The sequence below is a fragment of the Scyliorhinus canicula genome, chromosome 7 (genome assembly GCF_902713615.1).
Source record: "Scyliorhinus canicula chromosome 7, sScyCan1.1, whole genome shotgun sequence".
Lineage (NCBI taxonomy): Eukaryota > Metazoa > Chordata > Chondrichthyes > Carcharhiniformes > Scyliorhinidae > Scyliorhinus > Scyliorhinus canicula.
In genome coordinates, this window is record NC_052152.1 from 35,127,798 (window position 1) to 35,143,749 (window position 15,952).

The following is a 15,952-nucleotide window of genomic DNA, read 5'->3' on the forward strand; positions in this document are numbered from 1 at the left end:
TTTTGTTCTTCCTGCCAAAATGGACATTTTAACATTTGTCTACATTATTAGCTCACTTACTTAACCTATGTCCCTTTGCAGCCTCCTTGCGTCCTCTTCACAATTTACCTTCCTGCCTGACATTTGTGGTCAACAAAGTTAGCAACCATAATAATCTTTATTGTCACAAGTAAGCTTACATTAACACTGCTACCAGGAAAAGCCCCAAGCCATCACATTTCGGTGCCTGTTCGGGTACACAGAGGGAAAATATAGAATATCCAATTCACTTAACAGCACGTCTTTCGGGACTTGTGGGAGGAAACCGGAGCACCCGGAGGAAACCCACGCAGACACGGGAAGAACGTGCAGACTCTGCACAGACAGTGACCCAAGCCAGGAATCGAACTTGGGACCCTGGAGCTGTGAAGCAACAGTGCCACCCACTGTGCTACCGTGCCGCCATATCTTCAGTCAAGTCATTTATATAAATTGTAAAAGAGAGAAAACTATCGAAATCTTTAAGTAATCACTGTCAAGGAATATGAAGTTAATGTTGTATATATTAGAAATATATTTTTAAAAATAGCTGCCTTTTAAATAATTGTGGACAATATATCAAATTTTGAAACTTGGACAGACATATAATTCTCCAAGCTCCATGTCTGTGACATCTCCACCTACTGTATTTTAAATCTTTTTATTGGTTCTGTGCTGCATTTTTAAACTTGGAAAGAATTTAGAGGTGTCTGGATCAAAAACACTAGAACGCTATAATAAGTGATGATTGACAAAGTTTCGGTTTCATAGAGAAGGGATAAATGCATAAAGACTATGCAGCACGTGTGTATATATGGATTTTCAGAAGGCATTCAGTAAGGTACCCCATAGTAAGAATGGAACAAAAAAAGAACAGGTGTATGGTATAAGAGGAAATGTAGCATCATGGATACAAGCTTGGTTGACAGACAGGAAATAAAAGGTTAAAGCTAACACTTGTTGCTTTAATGGAAAAGGCTTGAAGTGACGTATCCCAGCAATGAGTTCCTGATATACTTTGGTTTCTCCAGTAATAAATGTATATGTTGCCTTAGTCCAAGAGGACCACAGGCTGCTCGCCCCTTTGAGAACTGACTGGTGGTGATTTAACCTGAGAATCACCACACCTAAGGCGAGGAGTAAGGTTGAGAAGGCGGAGGCTTCATGAATAACCTCAGCCGGTCCGAAAATTGAACACGCGCTATAATTAGGTGATTTGGATACTGAAGACCCTTACAATAAAGGTAAATATTCCATCTGCCTTCCTAATTACTTGCTGTACCTGCTTGCCTACCTTTTGTGGTTCCTATTCAAGAACACTCAGAATCCTCTGTACAACAGCATTGTGAAGTCTCTCTCCGTTTAAATATTCTGCTTTCTATTCTATCCAAGAGAGTGCACATCCCCATATTTTCTGACATTATGCTCAGTCAACCAAATTTTACCCACTTACTCAACCTACTTAGTTCCCGTTGCAGGCTCTGTGTCCTCCTTAGAACTTAATTTCCCATTTATCCTTGTATCAGCAGCAAATTTGGTTACAATACACTTGGTCGGTCCCTTCAGCCAAGTTATTAATATAGATTGTAACTGTTTGAGACCCCAGCACTGATCCCTGTGGGCACGCCACTAGTTAAAATTTGTCAACCTGAAAATTACTAAATTACTCCAACTCCTGTTCGCTAGCCAATTCTTTATCCATACTGATATATTACAACCAGTATCATTTCTTATTTTGTATGGTAGTTATTTATGTAGCACATAAATAACATTTGGACATCCAGATACACATCTATTGGATTCCGTTCATCCACTCTGCTTGTTACCTTCTCGAAGAACTATAATTGTCAAGCTTTTGTGTTAACAAGTTAACTCAGCTTGATTGTATTATGATTTTCTACCTTTTAAAAAAATAATTCATGGAATTTGGGTGTCGCTGGCTGGGGCTACATTCATTGCTCATCCCTAATTGCCCATGAACAGAGTGCGTTGCTAGGCCCATTTCAGAGGGTAGTTATGAATCACCACATCACTGTGGGTCTGGAGTCACATGTAGCAGGCCAAACCACGTTAGGATTGCAAATTTCCTTCCTTAAATACATTTGTGAACCAGATGGATTTTTACAATAATCAACAATGATTTTAATTCCAGGTTTTCTAATTAAATAAAATTTTCAGCATCTGCCATGCCTTTGAACCCAGGTCTCCAGAGCATTATCCTAGCTTTGTGTGTTACAGGGCAGCATGGTGGCACAATGGTTAGCATTGCTGCCTCAAGGCGCCGAGGTCCCAGGTTCAATCCTGGCTCTGTGTCACTGTCCGTGTGGAGTTTGCACAGTCTCCCAGTGTTTGCGTGGGTTCACCCCCACAACCCAAAGATGTGCAGGATAGGTGGATTGGCCATTCTAAATTGCCCCTTAATTGGAAAATGAATTGGGTACACTAAATTAAAAAAAAAGATTTCGGTGTTACTAGTCTAGTGATAATACCACTAATGCCACTGTCACCACTACATCATTAATAATGGATTCCAATTGTCAGATGTTAGACTAACTACGAGTCTTTCATTTCCTACGGTCTGTCTCTCTTTCTTGAAAAGAAATATTACAGAGTCAAAGAGCTTTGACAAAGAGTCATGCAGATTTGAAATGTTAGCTCCCTTCTCTCTCCACAGATACTGTCATTAGTGCTGAGATTGTCCAATATTTTCTGTTTTTGTATTGCATTTATGGTCTTTCCAAACCACTGGGCCTTTTTGAAGATTACAAGCAAAGCATGCATTATCTCTGCAGACACTCTTTTTTTAAGAAATTTAGAGTCCCCAATAATTTTTTTCCCCAATTATGGGGCAATTTAATGTGGCCAACCCAGCTAAACTGCACATCTTTGGGTTGTGGGGGTGAAACCCATGCAGACACAGGGAGATTGTACAAACTACACACACCCAGTGACCTGGGGCCAGAATCGAACCCTGGTTCTCAGCGCCATAGGCAGCAGTGCTAGCCACTGCACCACTGTGCTGCCCTTGCAGCCACTTCATTTAAGACCATAAGATACAGGCTATCAGGTCCAGGGGATCAGGGCCTTTAGTTCCTCGTACTTTTTCTCTAGTGATAATGGTTATTTTAAGTTTGGCCCTTGATTTTCCAGAATTCTTGGAACACTGTCTTCTACTGTAAAGACAGGCACAAAATATTTTTTCAAAGTCTCTGCTCTTCTCTTGTTTCCTATTATTGATTCTACAGCCTCATCCTCTAAAGGGACCAACATTCTGTTTTGTTACTGTACATCTTTTTAGACACTCTTAATGTCTTATTTTTATATTTTTGCTAGTTCACTCTCATATTATAATATTTACATTTTTAACTCGTCCTTTGCAGGTTTCTAAAAATCTTCCCAATCTTCTGGCCTATTATTAATTTTCACATCGTTGAACACCTCCTCTTTCAATTTGATACCATCATCAACCTCCTTAGTTAGTCATGGATGGTGCATCCTTCATATAGTCTTTCTATCTCAATGAAATATATCTTTGTTGACAGTTATGAAACAGCTCCTTAAACTGCTTCTCTACCATCTTACCTGCAACTTATTTTCCCAGTCCACTATAACCAATTCTGCCCACAATACCCTTTCCGTTTAATGCACTAGTTTCAGACCCCAGGTCTCACTCTCAAACTGGATGTAAAAATTGATATTATGATCACTCTTGCCTAGAGGATCCTTCAGTATGAGATAATTGAACCATTGAGACCATTACACATTACCAGGCCTAAAATATATATTTTCCTGGATGGTTCCAATTGTTTTAGTAAACTGTCCTAAATATACTATGAATTCATCCTTGAGGCTACCTTTGTCAATTATTTGCCCAATTCATATGAAGATTATAATCTCCTACAATTATTGCAGTACCTTTCTTACAAGCTTCAATTATTTCTTAATTTGTAGACTGTCCTACAATGTAGCAAGAGTTCAGGGGTCTACCAGCTACTCCCACCAGTGACTTATTTCCCAGGCTGTATCTCATCTTCCCTGAAACTGATTCTATATCTTGATCTTTCAAGCCAAGATCATTTTGCACCACTGTACTGATCTCATCCTTCATTAACAGAGACACCCCACTTCCTTTTCTTATCCTTCTGAAATGTCAAATACCTCTGAATATTACTTTGCGACCACATCTCTGTAATGATTATCATATCCTATTCATTTATTTCTATTTGTGCTATCAATTCATCCATCTTGTTACAAATGATGCTTGCATTCAGATAGAAGAGCCTTAAAATATTCCCTATTCTGGTCAGATTTGCTGCTGTTCTCTTATATTTGTATGCTAGAACATAGAATTTACAGTGCAGAAGGAGGCCATTAGGCTCATCGAGTCTGCACCAACCCTTGCAAAGACCATCCCACTTAAGCCCACACTTCCACCCTATTCCCGTAACCCCTCCTAATCTTTTTTTTTGGACACCAAGGGCAATTTAGCATGGCCAATCCACGTAATCTGCACATTTTTGGACTGTGGGATGAAACCAGGGCACCCAGAGGAAACCCATGCAGACACGGGGATAACGTGCAGACTCCATTTTTAACGTGCAGACAGTGACCCAAGCCGGGAATCGAACCTGGGACCCTGGAGCTGTGAAGCCACGATGCTAACCACTGGGCTACCATGCCGCCCATACTCTGTTTCCTCCTGTCACATGATGGCTATCAGTACCCATAACATCACCCTGTATCATTGCCTTGTCCTTTCTTGTTAATGTTCTAAACTTCCCCTCACATGAACCCTCCCCCTCAACACTATATTCTTTAAAGTTCCTTCTGGTAAACTCACTTTAATTTTCCTTTCTTCCTGTACAAATCCTTACTTACTGTACTTCCTCTTATTGGTTTGCACATCTTTTTTTTATAAATTTAGAGTACCCAATTCATTTTTTTCCAATTAAGGGGCAATTTAGCACGGCCAATCCACCTAGCCTGCACATCTTTGGGCTGTGGGGCGAAATCCATGCAAACACAGGGAGAATGTGCAAACTCCACACGGAAAGTGACCCAGAGCCGGGATCAAACCTGGAACCTCGGCGTCGTGAGGCAACAGTACTAACCACTGCGCCACCGTGCTGCCCTTGGTTTTCATATCTAATGTAAACCCTTCTTTTAGCAATTGTGCTGACTTGTGGATATGGAGATCAGACTGTTTCATGAGCGAGGATCACCAGATCTGCGCCAATTTTACATCATTATCATATTTTTATTTTGGAAAGTGGACAAAGCTGACAAGAAAGAATATGTTGCCCATCCCTAGTTATCCTAAGGTGGTCATGGCTGCCAGCCATCTTCTTGAGCTCATTCATTCTTTGCTGTGGTAGTGCCCTGAACAAATGTCAGGTACAGAATTCCAAGATAGCGCAGCAATAAAAAAATAGCAATACATCCCCAAGAAGAAAGGTGTGAAATTCAGAGGCGGTGGGGGAGGACTGTAGTTGATAGCACACCAATGGCATTGCTGTTCTTGCCTTTTTCAGTGGTATAGATCATGAGGAAAAGGAGTGTTGCTCAAGTAACCTTGGTGAGTCTTTGCAATGATCTTGTACCTAAACTATGTTTCAGTCTGGTGTTTGAGAGGCTGGATATTGAATCCAGCTACATGAGCAGCATTCAAGCAAACTGCTATGTCCTAGATGCAGTGAAGCTTTTTTTTTTAAGTGTTACACATCAAAGTGAGGAATATTCCATTTCATTGATTAAAAATCGCATTGCTAAAATTGAAAAAGCACCAAGACTTATTAATGACCTAAGCAAGGGAATAGAATGTGATATTGAGCTGGAGGAAGTTTTGTCTCATCCAGAATGCTGTCATATGTGTAGTCTGACAGCCAAGTTGCAGTCAGAAGCATAGCGGTGGAGAGAAAAAATTGGAGTGTCAATGTGCTTCTGAAATCTGACCCCATCTTGTTACTGCATTACCGAGATGGCAGCATCAATTAAGGAAGAGTAGGGAATCACCGATGCCAAGTGCAGAGGAGGGAAAATAAGTCTTTGCTGCAGCTGCAATGGCTGCATTTGATTACGTAAAAATGGAGCCATGCAAAGTTTCAGAGCTGGACTTTGAAGGAGGCTGTTACAGTCAGATGTAACAAACACTACAATAGATTAAGGAGGATAATGCACCATGACCACTGAGGAAGTAATTTATAAGTTCTGCTGATGTTCTTTAAGTGCCATGGAAAGGTGAAAGCCAGACTGGAATGTTTTAAGAACGAGTTTTGTGAGAAAAAGGCATCGAGCTGAGGGGGTTGATGTGTCATTCATAATCAGAAAAGAAAAGTTGAAGATGATGTAGTAATTGAAGACACGTGTAAGAACTATCTAATATGAGCGATATATTATAAAATTGTCTTCCTTAAGTGAAATAGAAAAAATCATGCGAAACACAGGTAAAAGTTATTGGTTGATTTTAGTTATGAAAGGGCAGCATGAACTTGAAAGTCACCAACTTTATATGAAACAAGACAAGAATACGAATTATTAGTGTGATGAAATATCACAAGTTCAGTCCTGTGTGAGATTGCCGCTGTTTAAGTTCTTTGATTCAGCAATAATTAAACAGAGTTTAAGGATGTTTTGGTACAGGGCAACTCGCAAGACAAGATTCCCAAGTCATTCAAAGGTAAACACTGGTGCTTTCTCGCAGTTGGGAGCACTCTTGCCCAAGGTTGAGAGGTGAAATATTACATGTGGCATGAACTGATTCATAACATTCCAATGCAATACCAAGGAGGTGCTTGGTATTAGCTGGCGATCCTGTCCTTACTAATATATAATATAATAATTGCTTATTGTCACAAGTAGCCTTCAATGAAGTTACTGTGAAAAGCCCCTAGTCGCCACATTCCGGCGCCTGTTCGGGGACAAAATGCCAAACATTGGCCCATCTGCCTGTAGATATTAAAGATCCTCATGTAGACTCGATCTGAACAAATATTCCTCCCTCAATTACCAAAACCAGATCAACTAACAATAGCACAGTGGTTAGCACTATGGCTTCACAGCGCCAGGGTCTCGGGTCTGATTCCCCGCTGGGTCACTGTCTGTGTGGAGTATGCAGTTCTCCCCGTGTCTGCGTGGGTTTCCTCCAGATGCTCCGGTTTCCTCCCACAGTTCAAAGACGTGCAGGTTAGGTGGATTGGACATGCTAAATTGCCCTTAGTGACCAAAAAGATTAGGTGGGGTTATTGGGTTACGGGGATAGGATGGAAGTGAGGGCTTAAGTGATTGGGTGCAGACTCGATGGGCCGAATGGGCTCCTTCTACGCTACGTTCTAATAGTCCTTCTGCATCTAAGCAATTCATTGTTACATGAAGAATTCAAATATATTTCTCAAAATTCAAAGCTGATACTATAATGCATTACTGACGCTTAGATGTACTGTTAGAGGTGCCATTTTTTTGGCTGAAACACAAAACTGAGACAGTCTACCCTCTCAGGTGGAAGTAAAAGATTCCATGGCACCATTTTGTAGAAGGGCATGGGAGTTATCCCTGGTGGCATGCCAATATTTATCACACAATTAACAAGACAGACACTTAACTGATCATTATCACATAGCTGTTTGTAGGAGCTTTCTATATATAAATTGAGTGCTTTGTCTTCAACATTACAACAGTCACTATACTCCTAAAGTTCTTCATTGGTTTTAAGGTACTTTAAGATGTTTTGTGGTCATCAAAGAGCCATGGAAATGAAAGTTTTTAAAAAATATATATATATATATATATATATATATATATATATATATATATATATATATACACACACACACACACATACACGAAACACAAGATTTCTTTTTATAAGGACATTCCAGTGATATTTATCTGTACATCAATGAGTCACAGCCGCTATTGTGATCTCACAAATCTAACCCCACAGTCATTACAAAGCAGCTACAGACTGACATAAAATATAGCATAACACTGGTGACAAACTGGCCAAATTAAATTTTAGACAAGTGTTGAAACAACCTCTAGGATGTAGTCTTACAATGCTTCGCACTTCTGGAACAACTGCAGTGTAACTGCAAGAACTCAAAGCAACCCAACTTGAACTACAATTTATGCTGCTCCTACCTTAAATAAATTATTTTTTTGTGGTTTCAAAGTCCTGCCCTTGTCAATTTACCCCTCTTTGAGAGTGAACCCAAATAATCTTGAAAAGGTGTTCAGTTACATGGGCATCTGATCTCTACCTCGCCCAACACTCAAGGAATCGTGAGGCCACTCAATATCTATCAGCAGTGGCAAACCAAAGTACAAAAAATAAGATCCTTATGGAGATCGGCTGACTTATCTCACATTAAAATATAACTGATCTTTGAACACTAGTGAACCATAAACATAGGTTAGATGGAACACTGCTTTATTTGCCGAGATATCAATTTGCAGCTTGCAGTACAACTCACTACTGTCAACTCTTCATTTATGTCAACGTAACTACACTCCAATGAATCGGTCATTGTGGCACCTTAGACAATTACTGTAGATTTTTAGTAATTGTGCAAAAAAAATTACATTTTTTGTTATAATTAATGGCAACCTGACTCAGTAAGCAAAAAACAATTTGGACATTAATTGAGTCTTGTCCGAAACCAATTTTAATACAAAAATGCGCCTTCAAAATCATTTTTTAAGTAGCTCATCCAGCTAAGTTCTTTTTAATTACAGGATGCGGGAGGAAATAGCAAAGGTACGCGTCCACAGCAAATTCCTTCAGGAGGTATTCCTGCCGGGGTCAGCAGCTGTAAAGACAAGCCTTCCCCTCAATCTGGAAGCACAATTGCCATTGCCCCCACCCCACCACCAAACTGTCACATCTTTTTCCTTGTGGCTGAATTAATGAGAACGAAGTGTTTTGTTTACAGATTGCGCCCTCCCACACCCCAATTTGCGGAACTTATTGAACAACTTGACAGATCTTGCTGCTGCTAAAAGTGGCACCTCGTACCGAGACACAAACTACACGACTGAGCGCTGCACACACACACACCACGTCCGACTCCTCGATCAAATCACAAAAGCCCTTCGCGCCGAGTAGACCATTTTTCTTTTACACAAAAAACATATTGCTGGACGGGACACACTGAATTGGATTTCCGCAGGAGGAGGGGGGGATGACTCGTGATTTGGAGTGACAGAAAATGGGACTAAAGTGAGCCTGTCTCTCTCTCTCACACACACACACACACACAGTCTGTCGCCCTCAGTCGACGCCAGTTTAAAGCTCCCCGGCTGGCTTTCCAGCCGGCGGGGGCACCTCCAGTCCGGACTGGAAAACAGGCTCAGGGGCTGATTGCCTGTTCCCGTCCAGCTCAAGGCCGCAGAGGAAGACTGAGAGAAGCCGATACCCACCAGCTGCTGTTACCGCCCGGTCCCGGTACCGGCTGCGCCTCCTCGGCCGCCGCCGCCATTCCGCTCTTTGCCTCCACGTCTATCCTGCAGCTGCTGCCGTAAAGCACATCGACACCGAGTGTCGTCAGAGTGGGGGAGGGGGTAACAACCATCGTAAAGCCCCCCCCCCCCCCCCCCCCCCGGTGTTGATTTACGGCACTGTGCCGCTGCCATTGTTGTGCGGGAGTGATGGTTGTTGGGATGGATGTTGACCAGGGCTGTTGTTTATTTCTTTTCATCTGATTTAATGGCACGCAGTTAGCCAGGACGACTCGGATACCTTTCCTCATTCCCGGGCTCGCTGCTCTTTTTCTTCCAGCCTTCAGTCGCCGCTGACAGGCCTATTCTGTATTTCTGAATTTTATTCAGCAAGCAACGAGCCACACAAACTACTTAATCCACAGTTTGGATCGTCAATGGACCCTTAATGGCAATAGAGATGTTTTAGTCAGCCTCACTGCAGAGAGAAATTGGGGTTCCTACTCTTGATATTAACTCCCGTAACTATAAAAATAATAACTAATCATTGAACATTTTTTTATAGACTAATAAGGATCTTGCATACTTATTTAACTGTCTTTTCGGCTTGTCACTTCATTGATTTGATGGAAGTGCATCCCAAGAGGAGGAGGCCACGGCGGCAGAGTGGTATTGGCACTGGACTGGTAAACCAGAGACCCAGAATTGTGCTCTGGGGGCTCAGTTCCAAATGTGGCCACTGCAGAGGGTGAAATTTGAATCCAATAAAAATCTGCAACTTTAAAAGTCGAATGATGACCATGAAACCATTGTTGTAAAAAACCATCTGGTTCACTAATGTGAAGGAAATCTGCCGTCCTTACCTGGTCTGGCCTGTGACAGCAACAAGCTGGACTTTTAACTGCCCCCTCAAGGGCAGTGAGGGAAGGGCAATAAATGTGGCCCAGCCTGTGACACCCATGTGCCATGAACAATTTTTTAAAAGGTTCCCACACCCTTTCAAAATTGCACCATTTAATTTATCTTGACTCTCCTCATTATTCCTAACAAAATGAATCACTATACATTTCTTTGTGTGAAATATCATCTGGCATGCATCTGGCCATTTTGTGGTGTGCCCTGCTTAAGTATGTTCATATCCAACTCACTGATTACATTTTATAGTTGTGTCATGCAAATCTTGAAAATATGCCCCAAATATTTAAGTCCAAGTCATTGATATATATCAAAAAGATCAGTGGACCCAAAATCAACACTTAGAGTCAACACTATACAGTACACTTCTCTGAAGGCTAAAAAGCGACCATTCACCACCAATCCGCTTTCTGTCCCTTTGCCAATTTTGGATTCATGCAGCCACTACCCATTTAATCACCTGGGCTTCAATTTTGATAACATTTTATTACTTGTTCTTTATTAGACACCATTTGTCCTCCAGCCGACTGCTTCTTTACAGCGGCTATATTCGTGGCCAGGTATCGCTGGAGAGGGAGCACACAGTGTCTGCTGGCACCATCGAGGCCATCCATGCTCAGTGGGTACCGCAAGGACTGGGTTGATTTATCGACCCCGCCAATCACATTTTGGTGTTTCCGTTGCAATTTATTTTTGTATGATGCAGTGTCCCTTTCCTGGGCTGCTCTCTTGATTTGTCCCTTAGTTTTTTGAATTTAATTTACTTGGTTTAACCTAAAATAGTATCAAACACCATTTGGCGCTGAGGACCTGGGTTTGATACCCGCTCCGGATCATTGTCCATGTGGAGTTTGCACATTCTCCCCAAAACTGTGGGGGTCTCACCCACACAACCCACAAAGATGTGCAGGTTGGTGAATTGGCTGCGCTAAATTGCCCCTAAATTGAAAAAAAATTAAGATGACTGAAGACAGCTCAATCCACCATTGTCAGCATGGTTTTACGAGGGGTAGGTTATGCTTGACAAACTTGCTTGAGTTCTTGGGGGACGTAACCAGCAAGGTGGATAACGGGGAACCTTTGGATGTGGTATATGTCGACTTCCAGAAGGCGTTTGATAAGGTGTCACATAGAAGACTGATCCAGAAAGTGAGATCACAGGGGATTGGGGATAGAGTACTCGAATGGATTGAGGATTGGCTGACAGAAAGCAGAGGTTCAGGATAAATGGGCCGCACTCTGGCTGGCGAACTGTAACTACTGGGGTGCTGCAGGGTTCAGTCCTCGGACCTCAACTGTTTACAATTTATATAAATGATCTGCAAGCAGGGACAGAATGTAATATAGCAAAATTTGCAGATGATACTAAAATATATGGTAAAGCAGGCAGTCAAGAGGAGATAAAGATTTTACAGACGGATATAGATAGGCTAGGAGATTGGGCCAAAATTTGGTAGATGGAGTTTAATGTGGATAAGTATAAGGTTGTCCATTTTGGCAAAAAAAATAGAAAGACAAATTATCTAAATGGAAAGCAGATTCAAGATGCATCTGGGCAGAGATCTGGGTGTCTTTGTTCATGAATCACAGAAAGTCAGTATGCAGGTACAGCACGTAATTAAAAAGGCAAATGGAATGTTAGTGTTTATTGCAAAAGGACTTCAGTATAAACGTAGAGAAATGTTGTTATAATTGTATAGGGTGTTGGTGAGACCACATCTGTATCATGTCCAGTTTTGGTTCCTTATTTGAAGAAGGATTTGGTGGCATTGGAGGCAGTTCGGAGCTTTGCCAGATTGATTCCGGGAACAAAAGGGTTGATGTATGAGAGATTAAATAGTTTGGGTTTATGCTCACTGGAGTTTAGAAGGATGAGAGGGGATCTGATCAAGAAGTATAAAGTGCTAAATGGGATTGAAAGTAAATGTAGACTAAATGTTCCCTCTTGTGGGGAAATCTAGAATGAGTAGTCACAGATCTAGTTTGAGAATCAGTAGATTTAGAACGGAGATGAGGAGCAACGACTTCTCTCAGAGGGTGAATTTGTGGAACTCACTGCGCAATAGTGCGATGGAATCGGAGTCATTAAATGGTTTCAAGAAATAGATATATTTTGATTAAAAACGGGTTAAAGGGATAATGGGCAACAGGTAGGGAAGTGGATTTGAGACCAACCACAATCTGATTGCCTACTTCTGCTCCTAATTCCTGTATAGTCCAGTAAACATTCTCTGAACTGCTTCCAACACATTTATATCCTTCCAGGTGGCTGGTTTGTGATGCAGAGTGAAGCCAAGAGTACAGGTTCAAAGCCTGTACTGGCTGAGGTTATTCATGAAGGCGTCTCAACCTTGTTGGGGGCGTGATGACCCTCAGATTAAATCACCACCAGTCAGCTCTCAAAGGGGAGAGCGGCCAATGGTCCTCTGGGACTGTGGCGACATTTACATTTTACACAGTACTCCAGATCTGGACTCATCAATTGCCCTGTATTACTGTAGCATAACTTCCCAATTTTTGTACTCCCATTTCCCTTGCAATAAATGATCTTTCCTAATTATTTGCTATACCTGCATACTAGCCTTTTGATTCCTGCACTAGGATACCCAGATCCCGCTGAAGCCCAAAGCTCTGCAATCTTTCACCATTTGGATAATATGCTTTATTATTCTTCCTGACAAAATAGTCACTTTCCCACGGCTTAATCTATCTGTATCCTTTGGTAGCCTCATGTCAGTCACATCTTACTATTCTACCCATCTTTGTTATCATCAGTAAATTTTGCAACCATATCTTCAGTCTCTTCATCCAAAGTCATTTATACAAATTGTAAAAAACTGAGGCCCTAATCCTGGTTATATCTTACCAACCAGTTAAAGATCCATTTATGCCTATTATTTCTTAGCTAACCAATCTTTCCATGCCAATGTTACCCTCTATACACTTTTATTTAATCGCAGTAACCTTTGATGTGGCACTTTAAATACCTTTTGGAAATCCAATTACATTCACCGGTTCCCCTTTATCCATAGCATATGTTACTCCTTCAAAGAACCCAGATTAATTGGCCAAACATAATTTTCCTTTCAAAAAGCCATGATCTGTAATCTGCTGGATTACAGATTTTTTCCTGGTGCCCTGCTATATATGTCTTTAATAATTTCTAACATTTTCCCTATGACAGATGCTAAGCTAACTGACCTGTAGGGCAGGATTTACCGACCAATCTGCTGCGGGTTTTTTGTTGGTGGAGGTGGCCCGCCAGCGAGATCTACCAGTCCCACTCTTGTAAACACTGATTTCCATTTGGCAGCACCCTTTGTCACTGGGGAAACCAGTGTGCCGACGGAGCCTGGAATTTCCCACTGGTAAATTTGCCACTGGTGAAAAGCCGGTAAATCCTGCCCACAGCTTCCTGCCTCCTTCCCTTTTTGACTAAAGGAGTTACATTCACTATTTTCAAATCTTCTAATCCTTCATGCAGTTTGCGTGTAGTAGCTATTGCAACATTTCTGCAAAGGCATGTTTTGTTTAAAATACATTGGCAAATCATACATGTTACATGCATGCTTAAAATATTTTCTTAATCCAATGTCATTTTATTCGGAAAATCTCTAAACAACCAAATAACTGACTTACAAAGATCTACATGAAATGTGCTGCCTATTTGCAGCAGAGTACACTTGAGACATTACTATTTCAATATTACAACAAGTTGCACAACACAATATAGGACAAGTCTATACATTCTTGAAATCAATTATAGAAAGTTTTTTCTTTTTTTAAATACATACAAGCATGCCCAAATCTGGTCAAAATTCAGTCTCATTCCCAATATGTTTGAGTTTTATTGCAGAAACTGAACATTAAAACACAGTCTGTGGTCAAGATTAAAGTGCAATTGCCATTATTAGATTACTAATACTGCTATTGCACTAAATTACTACCTGCTTACTATGATCTATCAACATTTTTAGTCCAATTCAAATGGAATTAAATAAAAAGCTATAATGTTTTGACTTCCGGTGGCAGCCATGGTGTGGCTCCCGCACATTTGGTGGCTCCCGCTCGAGGCGGAATTGTTTGGTCGTTTTTCACCTGATTTCTGAGGTGTTTGCTGGTGTGTGGTGCATGAGTACTGAGAGATAGAAGTGCTCTCCCAGTGGGGTTGATTTATGGCTTATCAGATGACAAGTATAACGGGTAAGAGGCAACAATCCAGCTGAGAGGTTTTTTGAACTGCAACAGAAAGAAAGATGGCGGAGGGCATCCTTGCCCGCCCGGTGGTCTGCTGAGCGACTGGTGGACTTCTTCAATGCCAAGTTCCAGCAGCAGAGGCAAGAAAATTCAGAGGACCTGGCTAAGGGCAGCATTTGAGCGAGTGGAACAGAGGCTGGACTGCAGAGTTCTGTGCTCCAGAAAGTGGAGTCAACAGTGATGGAACAGGACTGTTGGCCTCGATGGAGTCCGAGATGGTACTCGTGGCAGAGGGCCATAAGCGGGTGAGGGAGAAGGTGGAGGACCTGGAGAATTGCTCCAGGAGGCAGGCCGAAGATGGGGGAGCAGCCAAGGTGGATGGTGGCGCAGTTGCATGGTTTTCTCAACAGGAAGATTGAGGTGGGTGAAGGATACGCAACACTGCACCTGAGAAGGAAACATGCTGCAGATCTATCAGGACTTGGGTGCGGAGTTGGCTAAGAGGTGGGCTAGGTTTAATCGGATCAAGACAGCCCTCGACAAGGAAGAAGTGAAGTTTGAGGTGTTTATCCTGCTCGTCTGTGGGCCATGCACCTGAATCGAGAATTCTATTTTGATATGTCAGAGGAGGCAAGTGGATTTATGAGACTGTGGACTGGGAGGCGTGGAGGAGCCAATATGGGGGAATATGGTGTGTACACCAGGCAGATTGTTGTACTTAGTGTTTGGGTGCAGTGTGGGTGTGTTTTATTTGAGGAATTCCAGGTGATGGGTAGCTATGGGGTGGGGGGGGGGGGGGCAGCCGAGTGGGGCCATCATGCTAGCTGGTTGGCTAGTTAACGGGAGTGAAGTAGGGGATGCTGGTTAAAAAGAGGCTTTGGTTGATTGGCAGGGAGGGGGGTCTGCAGGGAGTCCCCCGACCCGTTTGATTAAGTGGAATGTTCAGGATTTGAATGGCCTGGTTAAATGTTCTTGCGTTTTTGTGCATTTAAGGGGTTTGAAGACAACATTGTGTTTCTTCAGGAGACGCACCAGATATTGGAGAACCAGACAAGGCAGAGGAAGGGCTGGGTGGGGCAGGTGTTCCATTTGGGATTGGATATGTAGACATGGGGGGGGGGCGACAGTGTTGGTAAGAGGATGGTTTTCAAGGACAGCACGGTGGCGGAGTGGTTAGCACAGCTGCCTCATGGCACCGAGGTCCCAGGTTCGATCTCGGCTCTGGGTCACTGTCCGTGTGGCGTTTGCACATTCTCCCCGTGTTTGCATCGGTTTCGTCCCCACAACCCAAAGATATGCAGGGTAGGCGGATTGGCCACGCTAAATTGCCCCTTAACTGGACAAAATGGGGACGGTCCAGGGGGATAGTTTTGTGATGGTGAATGGGAAG

At 42.2% G+C, this 15,952-nt stretch overlaps 1 protein-coding gene across 2 annotated transcripts in view; it reads right to left on the bottom strand.

Annotated features, from left to right (window-relative positions):
• tbc1d23 (TBC1 domain family, member 23) overlaps positions 1-9,588 on the bottom strand; it is a 90,874-nt gene extending 81,286 nt beyond the window's left edge. For both annotated transcript variants that reach the window (XM_038801746.1, XM_038801747.1), the window contains exon 1: positions 9,433-9,588. In XM_038801746.1, the coding sequence (XP_038657674.1) occupies positions 9,433-9,584 (152 nt within the window). In that variant the 5' untranslated portion in view covers positions 9,585-9,588. The remainder of the gene's footprint in view (positions 1-9,432) is intronic.
• Between the last annotated feature and the right edge of the window lie 6,364 nt (positions 9,589-15,952).